This window comes from Ceratotherium simum, chromosome 17 (assembly GCF_057802395.1).
Source record: "Ceratotherium simum simum isolate JZ-2026a chromosome 17, ASM5780239v1, whole genome shotgun sequence".
Lineage (NCBI taxonomy): Eukaryota > Metazoa > Chordata > Mammalia > Perissodactyla > Rhinocerotidae > Ceratotherium > Ceratotherium simum.
This window is the reverse complement of record NC_141916.1, coordinates 19850691-19861136: the sequence shown is the minus strand read 5'-3', so window position 1 is coordinate 19861136 and position 10446 is coordinate 19850691. Positions and strand designations below refer to the sequence as shown.

Genomic DNA, 10446 nt, shown 5'->3' with positions numbered 1-10446 from the left:
ACTACTCCTAACCTAAAACTAGGTTACTCAGGAGTCTGAATCAAGAGATCCTTTCTCATAGGGAAGAGGAGGGAGAGTGATGAATTTAAGACACTGAAGGAAACAACTGGACTGTAGGCCTGTTAGGAAGTTGGAACATGAAAGACAAACAGTTGGAACCCAATATTCAGAGGTGTGGTTTGAGGAAGTGTTCCTAGATGGTTATGAATTTTAGTATCTCAAGGAAAGTGAGAGACTTTGCACCCGTGTTTCTCTATTCCTGCCCTCCCCCACTTCCCTCACACTCATTTCTGCACGTGATCTAGACATGCAAAACTGCCTTGGATCAGTCATGGCTGTGATAGAAGAAGGGCACTAGTAATGCTAAGAACAGAAGAAGGTTCTTTAAGCGCCCTCTCTCCTCATTTACAGCAGTATACGGGAACACACGGCTCTTCCCTAAGTCATGAGCCAAAATTGTTGCTTTTCTGGATTTTTTGCCTTGTTTTCTTCCAAGAAGAACTAGGCTAGTAGATAACCACACTATATCTACCCCTTGTCCCTATCAGTCCCTGGTGTGTGCATTCACCAGTCCCTTTTTCTTTTCCCAGTCTGTTTTCTCTCTTATTTTAACCTAGCGTCAATAACATGACCCTAGAATGTGAAGCCAAGAGGACCCTAATTTAAGATGGTGAAGGATGAGATGGATAATAAGGAGCATGTTTTTAACAAAGAGAGTTGTATCTCTCCTGGGCTGTTGCCATTAAGGGCCTTTGCCTTGCTAAACTCTGTTTTAAATGGCAGAAGACTCCTCCACTGTTATTACAGATTCCTAGAGTGGGCCCTGTGATACCTCCACATGATTACTTTACTGTTTTCATTGCTTTTCCTAGAATTTTCTAGGAACACCCCACCAGTTTATGCCCCCACTCTAGCCACCAAAATTATGCTTTACAACCCCCCTTCCCTCGTTCCCCAACCACACCAGCATGCCTTGTGGGACTCTAACAGGAGGTGGAACCTGTCAGTGTTCCTGCCCATGACTTCAGATCCTCTCGAGCTTGGGTCCCAGGTGTGACAGAAGGATAGAAATGATGACAGCTTAATATGGTTAGCAGCAAGTACCATGGCATTTGAGTCAGCACTGATGAATGGGACTGCAGAATCTCCCAGCCCTTCTGTCCTTCACCCCTCGGGAGTCTGGAGAAGAAAGTGCAGCATCGCTGGGTGCTTCCCATGGAGCAAACAGGAGCACAGATTGGAGGGGTGCTGTGCCACTGGCAAGTAGCCAGCCACTGCCACTCCCCAGCTTCCTAGCCACTTGAAGGGCTAAGGGAGAAGAGCTCATCCAGAGCTGAAGGAGGCCAAGAGGACTTACAGTTCATCAGCCTTTCTCCCTCCCTCTCGTTGCTATTGGAGCTAAGCAAAAGCTGAAATTGTAGCCACCCCTTCTGTGGGTTGCACACTCCCACTCCTGTCACTGACCCCAGACCTGGGCCCGAGCCCAGCGCGTGTGCCGGGAGCAGGGGTGGGGAGGGGGGTGTTGGCCTTGCTGACAAAATCCATTTGGAATTTCTCAAGGTTGTGGTTTGGGGCTTAAGTTTGCCACAGAGTGTGTCTGACGAAAGAAGAGGGAAAGCTAGAAAGAGAGAGGGAGCCAAAGAGAGTACCGAGGAAGGAAACAGGAAAAAGCTGAAATATTCTTGCTGTGACTCCATTGCAAATTCTCCTCCCTCTTCCTGAGTGTGAGAAATTCCCATTCTGGATATTCCTTATCATAATTCTCTCTCATTTCCTATGTCCATTCTAGCTGCATGCCCTCTCTCCCCTTCTCCCCATACACACACTAGGCTCCGTCAGTGCCTGAAGTAGGATGAGGTATCTTTCTGGCTCCATCCAATTTCTACCCAGAATTGTCAATGCTTAAGTGGAAATTGAGGACATAAAATTCTGCCATGAAGTAGTACCCTAACTCAACACACTACTCAAAATGTCCTTCTACCCTGCTGCTACCATCATTTCACCTAATTTGGGGAGTAATTTGGGTAGCAGATAGATCTATTGCCTAGAGGAGTGGAGAGAACTATTTCTACACTCCCTGGGCAGGGAGATGACCTGTTAGAGTCAGCTACTTGCAACCCCATAAATATTCAGTTGTTTGTAAAATTCTAAATGTGTGATGCATAGCCCTTTTCCAAATTGAAAGATAATGGTTTGTTTTCAAAGATATTGAGCTAGGAATAGAAAGATTGGAATAAAAGAAATTCTATTTTTTCTAGTTATGAGTATCTTCTAAAAGGTAAAGGAATTACTTTCCTAAGATTAAATGCAGAAGAGCTCTGAATGAGGAAGGACAAAATATATATGCAAATAATTCAGTGGTACAGTATGCTGGTTTTGCTGGTTTCCAGAGCAAAAAACTCCCATTTTGAGCACAGAAATCTGTTTCATATGTTTCCCATTAGTCTTGTATCTACCTCCCAAGTTTTCTGGTTTGAAGCCAGAGAGAAAAGCACCTGCTCTTTTGGGTCCAGGTTCAATGTTGAGATAATTTTAGGACTTGGAAACCCCAGAACAGAGGTGAGCCTGTGGTGTAGGGAAACAAACTACAGCCAGAGGACCAAATCTGGTCCTGCAGTCTGTTTTTGTGAATTCAATTTTATTGGACACAGCAACGCCCATTCGTTTATGTATGTTCTATGGCTGCTTTTGATGTACAAGAGCAGAGTTGAGTAATTATGGCAGAGTTGAGTAGTTGCGACAAAGCCCGCAAACCTAATATATTTACTATCAAGCCCTTTACGGGAAAAAAAAAAAAAAATGCTGACCCTTGTTCTAGGGCAGTGACCAAGGCAAAATCTGGAGTTAAGGCACATACAGAGTAAATGGGACCTATGTCTGGATCTCTAGCCCTTCCCACCTAGAAGTCTCCCCTGGCTTTTCACACTAAAAGTTGCCAACTAAGTCACCGAGGACCATTTCAAATCCTTTGTGGAACCAGGCAGGATATACATAAATAAAGTAATTGGGTGTAGGAGGGTAGGAGAATTCACCTGGAAAAGAAGCCATGGACTGGGATCCCAAGTGTGGTCAGAAATATCAGCATCTGCATCCACTGGTCCAGTAACTTAATTTATTTTAGTTACAAACAGGAACCAAGAACAAGTCTCAGTACAATAAATTATCCATTCCCACCCCTCCTGCTGAAGAAAGAAAAAGAGGCTCAGAGAGTCTTAGGTAAAACTCTTCCTTTGGAGGGTTCCCTTTAACATCTGAATTGGGGGCCTAAGGGCCTGGACAGATGACTGTCTGGGGACTCAGGGGACAGCGCCCCTCAGCACTGTCCCTTCCCCAGGAAAAACCTCTCTACTACTGTTTTGCATTACCCCACAAGGAGGGGCCCAGGCTGCAGTAGAGGAGTTTGGAAAAAGCTAATAGGAGTGAGTGGTCTCTTTCTGGATACAGGTCTTATTGCTCCACACAATGGCTGGGGCTATGCCTCAAAGGAGGGGAGTGGTCTAACCATAGGGACCCCCCAGCCAAAAGGAGTATGAATCAGAGTTAAAGGGACTCCAGGGTTGGAGAGAAGGGGGCAATACAGTGCATTTCATCTTAGTCCATTCAGGTTTTTAAGGAGCAGAAGAAGGGTGACAGCTACCCCCCAAGGCCCTCCTACTGTGGGGGAGAAGGCCGCACATCACAGACTCCACCTGACCCCCACCACCTCCAAAGCTGTTTCCAGGTAGAGAGTTTGAGCTTCCAGGGGCCAAGATTGACCCTGGACAGAAATCAGACCAAAAGGCTGAAAAGGTGCCCCTCCCCTTCCCCAGCTGACCCTCACTTACACACGTTGACCCACTCTGTGACCTTGCACTCATCACACAGCACGTAGCAGCACCAGTGGAAGCGGCAATGACAGCGCTCAACTCGTGTCTGCCGGAGCACATTGTGCCCTCGGCCACAGCACAGGCTGCCACAGCCATCCAGCAAGTGGCTGGTCTTGTTGCAGGCCCGGCCCTGTGTGCCCGGGGAACCCAGGGTGGGGTCTCGCTCACAGAAGTCAGGAGACTTCTCAAAGTAGACCAGCTCTCCTGAGAGGCGACGGGGACGAAGGCGAGGTTGGAAGGCTCCCGAGTTTCGGTTGTGGGTATCGATGAAGATGGCCCGGCCCAGCCGCTCCCTCAACGCTGACCCCACTGCCCGGAACTCTGGGGCTGCCCTCCAGCATGTCTTGAACTGGCAGCTGCCTGACGTGCCGTGGCACTTGCATTTCCGCTTCAGGTTTTCAGTTACCACCTAGAGCATCAGAGGGGGAAGAGGTGAAGGGGAGGGCAGCAAATGGACAGAGCACAGAGGCACAGGAGAGGGGACAGGGAGGGACAAATAGAGGCAAGAATAACCACGGAATATCAGAAGAGAGAGGGAGCTTTGAGGCTGGCTGATAGCCCAACTCCCTCATTTTATGTTCAGAGAACTGAAGCCAGAGCAGAGTGATTTACCCATCTTCAATCACTAGCTGGGAACAGAGACTCAACTCCAGTTGTCCTGACTCTCAGTCCAGTGCTCTTTCCAGAGTGAGTACTGCTAAAATGGGGAGTCTGGCCCACAGCACCCCTAAATCCTGTAGGGAAGGCAGCTGCAATTATAGCAACCACGTAATGAGCATCTGCCAAGGACGAGGCACTATGCTGGTGCCCTATTTGCTAGCTCACTCTTAATGACACTGTAAGGTAGGTATCATTAGACTCTCCTTACAGATGCAAAAAACTGGGGTTAAGTGACTTGCTCAAGGCCACCCAGATGGTGAGTGACAATCACCCACCACATCTCATCCTCTTACTCTGCTGTGCCTCTCAAACTCTAGCCAGGCCTCAAAAGCTAGGGAGACCCAGGACAAGTTGCACACACCTACCTGGCGCCCCACCCTGTTGTTGTGGATTCGCATTCGTGCCTGGATGTCCCGGGGAGCTTCCCTGGAATCCAAGAAATCCCGAGAGAACTTCTCTCCAAAGTCCATGTCATGGCTACAGCCACCCCATTCCCATGTGTCCTGGGGGCCGGGGCTGGGGCCTGAGCCGGGGCCCGGGCTGGGCAGCGAGTGGGGAAAACTCTTGCCCCGGGACAGTGCCTGCAGCTGAAGCAGCTTGGCCCTCAGCCGGTCCTGCTCACCACTGCCCTTCCAGCCGCAGCCGCAGCTCACCAGCTTGCCCAGGCTGCAGGCCGTGGCTACCGCATGCATGACCCCTGCAGCCAGCATGGAGAAGGAGAAAGCACTCTCGCGGAAACCTGGGGATGAAAAGGGTGTGATGGTAGGGGTAAGGCTGACAGGCAGCTGAGAGGAGGGAGGCGGAAGGAAAGAAACAGCCACCCTCCAATTCCAGAAATTCCTAACTGAATCCTGACCATGCTATTGACCAGCTGAGTAATTCGGGAGCAAGTCACCAGAGAAGGAAGGGAACTGAAAGCCTAGAGCCTCAGTTTCCTCATCTATAAAGGGAGAGGATGGGTTGAGATGATCTCTGGGGCCCTTCGCAGCTCTGTAAGTCTGGGATTTCACTGTGGATGAAAGAGCTACCTAGAGGGAAAGACCCCTGGGGTTGGGAGATGACTAAGAGGGAGTCTCCGAGGTCTTTGAAGATGTATTCACTGAGTTCTACATCTGAAGGCCTTAGAAATTCCCCAACCCTGCAGGGAGCTTGGGTGGGGTGGAAGCAGAGGACTTTGGGGTTCTTTTTTTTTTTTTTTTTAAATTCAGGGTTATTTTAATCAGTCTTTTAACCAACCTACCCTCCACCACCCCAACATCTCCAAAGCACTGGAGCTGTGCAGCTGTCCTTCCCCTTTCCAGTTTCTAGTTTTATATTTGCCCTTTAAGACTGCCCCTTATGTTTATCCTAACCTGCTATTACTCTACAAAATGCTGGGAGGGGAAATGAGGTGGGGGTGATTTTCCCTAAGTCCTTCTTAAAATATTGGCTTCTTTGTTAGGTTTTGGGGGTCACAGAGGCTCAGGATGAAAAGGCCTTCCCAGGCTTAGATAGACATGCTTCTCGTTTGGGCATCAAAGCCTTCCCCAGGCCCTGTGGACAAGGAGGGGGTCCCTCACTTCCTTTTAGGTAGGGGCTCTCTGGATCCCTGAGAGGATGAGAAACAGCACCTCCGTAAGGGCCAGGCCTCTCCCACCCCAGGATGCAGGGCTCCTGGCTCAGTCTCCTGATCCCCCCAACCCCAACCCCTCCAGGGGTGAAGCTGTTTGTACTCGTCTTGGGAATTCCCCTGCAGATGGCAGCTGCCTATTAACCCTGTAGTCCCTGAAGTACTGCCCCCACCCTTGAGCTGAGTCCTGGATGGAGTGGATGTTTACTCCTCCAGGAAGTAAACTTGGGCATGGCCTGGCAAGAGGTAGCAATGCCTCCCAGACCTGGCCCACAGTGACCTGTTCTCCCCCCTCCAGCCCTTCTTCACCTGCTCAGGTGAGAGCCACCTGGGGCCCTCACAGCACCTAGGAGGGGGCTGCTCCCCGGCTTCAAAGCCAGCAGGGTCTTTGTTCCCAGCTCTAGCTCCTGGGAACCCCTGCAATTAGGGGAGTAGGTTTAACCCTTAAACGGTTGGGGGCATCACCCCACCCTTGCTGAGGCTCTAGGGACACCAGCCTGGGCTTGTCCCGCGGACAGGGAGGGGGGAAAAATTTGGGAGGAGGAAATGGGGGTGGTGTTTGAAGCTTTCAGGGCTGGGGGCATCTCTTGCTCACAGGTGCAATCCAGATCGAGCTGGGAGGAGGCAGGAAAGGGGGGCCCTAGGGTAAGGGAGCAGGGACCCAGCTGCCTTGCCGGCAGCGCACAGGTGGAAGTTAGAAGCGCAGGGGCCCAGACGGGTGGCCAGACCCAGCTCCGCGAGGCTCCCGGGGGGAATTCCCGGAGAGGCCCCTCCCCGAGTCGTGAACCCATGCCTCCCGCCTCCCGCTCGCCTCGGCCTGCCCCCCACCCCCAGCCCCGGCGGCGCAGACCCGCCCGGCCCGGCTCACCGCGCTTGAGGATGGCGCTGTGGTGCGGCAGGCGGCCGCCGCCCTCGAGCGCCGAGCAGTTCCAGCGCTGGTCGCGCAGCTGGTGCTGACACTCGTGGACAGCGATGTGCAGGCCCTGAAGCGCGGACGCCGTCACGTCGGGGCTGCGCAGGCACAGGCCCAGCTGCCGCTTGCTCAGGCCGGACAGCGTCAAGCACACGGTGTTGGCGGTCAGCGGCGGCTCGCCGGGCAACTTCAGGCCCAGAATCTCATTGGTTAGGGCCCTGGGAACGGAGAAGGCGTTTTGGGGCGTGTGGTCCAGGCCTCAAGCCCCCTTCGACTCCTCCGGCCCCGGGTCGGTGCGTCTAGCCCAGGGCTTTCTCTCGTGGGCTGGGTGACAGGGGAAACTGCTCACCGACTGCACAACGCCAGGAACAGGAGACCCGCGAGGACCGAGGGCGGAGGCCGCCGCAGGGGCTCCTCCGGCATGTCGAAGCCCGGGCCCGAAGGCCCCGGTGGGCAGATCAATCAGGGCCTGCGAGACAAGGACACTTAAGGAGGGCTCGGGAATAGGGTGACTCGCCCAGGGAAACCGAAGGATGCCCAACTTTGGCCTCCTAACTCACCAGTGCCACCCCACTGATCTTTCTCATCCCTCCCCGAACAAAATAACAAGAATCACCCCTTGATTTCCAGAGTCCCTGGGTCCCCTGGGTCTTGGAGGAAGATTCCGGGCCTCAAAGCTGGGACTTACGCAAGCGTCCCGGGAGCCAGACCCAGCCAGACACAATGCCCGGCACACAGACACACACTCCCATGCAAACTCAGACATACAGACTCACAAACCACCAGCCCAGCGCTCCGTCTTCGAGAGCCCCACAACTCCCTCTGGTCAACACAGCTTCTTGCCCTCACAGGGGTAGGGGACCGGATTGGAAGGGGGTTCCCCACCACCTAAAGCCGGTAGGTGGGGGTGGGGGAGTGTTGCCTCCAGGTGCCGTCGAGGGTAGGCAGCCTCCGTGAGAAGGGTGGAATGGGCTCCCCACCCCGCTCTACCCGCTTCCTCCGCAGTAGGGAGAGAAGTAAGGCTCCAGGTGCGGCAAAGACGGGGAAGGGACCTGGTTCCCGCCTGAAAGGGACCGCGGCAAGCTGAGTCCTCTTCCTCCTCCACCACCTTTCTTAACTACATGTTCCCGTCCTCCGCGGGTTGCTGGTCTGGTCCCCGCGGGTCCCAGCCCTCAGTCCCCACCCCTTTGCTCTCCCGTTCATTGCCCTCCAAATCTGGGGGCACTCCTTTATTTGCTGTGTCTTTATCTCTGGCAATATCCCTGGCTCTCTCTGCGTCTTGGTGCCCCTGTGGGCGGATGCGTGTCTGTCTGTCTGATTACCCGTGTGCCTCTCTCGTCCCCGTGTGCGCTGTCCCTGCCCTCGCTGCTTTCCCGGTTCCGATTACCTCCAGTTGCTCCGGTGCGGGTCCGCCACCGGCGGGGTTGTGTCGCCTGGGCTTGGCTCGGGCTGCTCAAACCCTGGGGAGACTGCGTCGGGTTCTGCCCCCTCGGCAGAGCCGCATTCTTCCAGGGCAGGGCCACTCCTCTTCGCCGCTTCCCCAGCGCCGCCGCGGCCGCCGGGAGGAAGGGAGGGAGGAAGGGAGGGAGTGATCGAGAAGCAAGGCGAGCCGGCGAGCGAAGAACTGGGGGCTCTGACTCTACTCGCACCGAGCTCACGGGCGGCTGTGCCGCGGCTGACAGAGCTGCGGCCCCTCCCCGAGCCCGGGGCATCCCCACCCCACTCCTCGCACCCCTCCTCCCCCTCGCCTTGACCCCGGGAGCGCAGCCGCTCCCCCTCCTCCCAGCGTACACACACCCTCTCCCCTGACGCCCGGGTTCAGGCTTGGTCCCACTGAAGCGGAGGTGGCCAGAGCTCCTCTCACCTGCTCTGGGGTCGCCAAGGCTGCAAGGAGGGTGCAGTGACCCAGACTAGGGAGCCAGGACCCTGGTTCCAAGTGGTCATTTCTCTTTGCCTCCCACCAAGAGCTGGATGGCTTGGAGAGTGCCTTTGACAAGATGAAGACAGAGCTGAGAACCGACTTCCTTCGTTGGACAGTCCCGCTTAGAGCCCTCAGCGGGAGCACACAGCAGAGCTCTCAGAGCCGGCAGGAGAAGGTCCCTTCTGAGTGGCTTGGCTTCCACCCACCTCCAAGCCCTGCGCCTGCCCCTTGGGAGGGGTCAGCTTTGGCCTCAGAGTTCAGCCCTAGCAGAGGCTCCAGTAGCCCCAGAGATCTTCAGCCTGCCCCTATGCTTCCCCTGGCTTACAGGCATCCTTGCTGGCAGAGGTCTCCTGCCCTTCCCAGGATCCTGGGTCTGCACTTCGGGTGGCCCATATTCCCGCTCCAGGCTCGAAGACTTGCTTTGTATGGAATAAGGAGGGCCTCGGGATCCCACACTGAGCACAGCCGGAAGACAGCCAGTGAAAGAGCCTGATCTTGGGGTGCGCAAACCACCTTAGGGAGCTCCAGCGGCAGTGAAGGGGTTAGGCGCCACCGCGCTCCTGCCTGACTCACCCTCCCAGCTCTAACCACTGCGGGCTATTTTTGCCAGAGAGGGGCCCCAGGCTTCCCAGCCGCCCCCCGCCCCTGCCAGACCGCAGCCCAAGGCACGGCTGGCCCCAAGCGCCCAAGGCTGGCACGTTGACTCAGAGACAGGCCCCCCGGGGAAGGAGAGCCACGGGCTGAAACCCACAGCCACAGTCATCCCTTCCTTGGTGGTGGCTATGCAGCTCTGCTGGGCCGCCAGCCTCCAGTCTGTACTGCTGCAGGTCCTGCCCCGTGCTGCAGGGGGCACTGCTGTCTAGGGGGCAGAGCAGTCTGAGAGAGATCAGGGACTTTCATCTGTTGGGATGTTTATTGACCACCTTTACATGCCAGGCCTTGAGCAGGCTGGAGAGGTGAAAATGCCATAGTTCCAGACACTGGACAGCTCTGACCACAGAGGGTTGCTTTTCTCTGCTTTCCCACCTCTGAAAGGGGGCAGGAGAAGGAGCCCTAGAGCTCTTTCCCCTCCTTCTTGTTTAGGGGTCAAGAACCAAATCATGTGTGGCTTTCGAGGTCACCAGAATCTGCAAGCCCCGTCTCAGTAGCTTTCATCCTTACACCTGGATTCATGATCCTTGCCAGTGTCCTTATCCTTCTTCCTGCAAGTCACCCGGGACTCCGCCCAGGTTCCTGGAGGAGTGTGATGAGGTTTCCTATGCCCCGCTTCTCCCATGGGGTTCTGTTGAACATTTGTATTTCTCCATGTGTCTCCAGGTCTCCTCAGGTTTTGGATTGTTTCTTCTCATTCTACCCTTGTCAGGCTGCAGTACAGTCAGGTGCCAAGGAAGGGCCAGGGTCAGAGCTATTACCATAGATTCCAACATCTTAGTGACTCCAGGGGTCCCCAAGCCAGCCTGTCCCAAATCCAAGAACC

At 54.6% G+C, this 10446-nt stretch overlaps 1 protein-coding gene across 1 annotated transcript; it reads right to left on the bottom strand.

Moving 5' to 3' along the window:
• Positions 1–3098: 3098 nt before the first annotated feature.
• Positions 3099–8704, bottom strand: WNT10B (Wnt family member 10B). The gene is made up of 5 exons (XM_004428966.3): positions 8436–8704; positions 7398–7517; positions 7004–7266; positions 4892–5265; positions 3099–4275 (listed from the first exon to the last, which is right to left on the bottom strand). The coding sequence occupies exons 2-5, from the start codon at positions 7469–7471 to the stop codon at positions 3817–3819; spliced, it is 1170 nt and encodes a 389-aa protein (XP_004429023.1). The 5' UTR covers positions 7472–7517; positions 8436–8704; the 3' UTR covers positions 3099–3816.
• Between the last annotated feature and the right edge of the window lie 1742 nt (positions 8705–10446).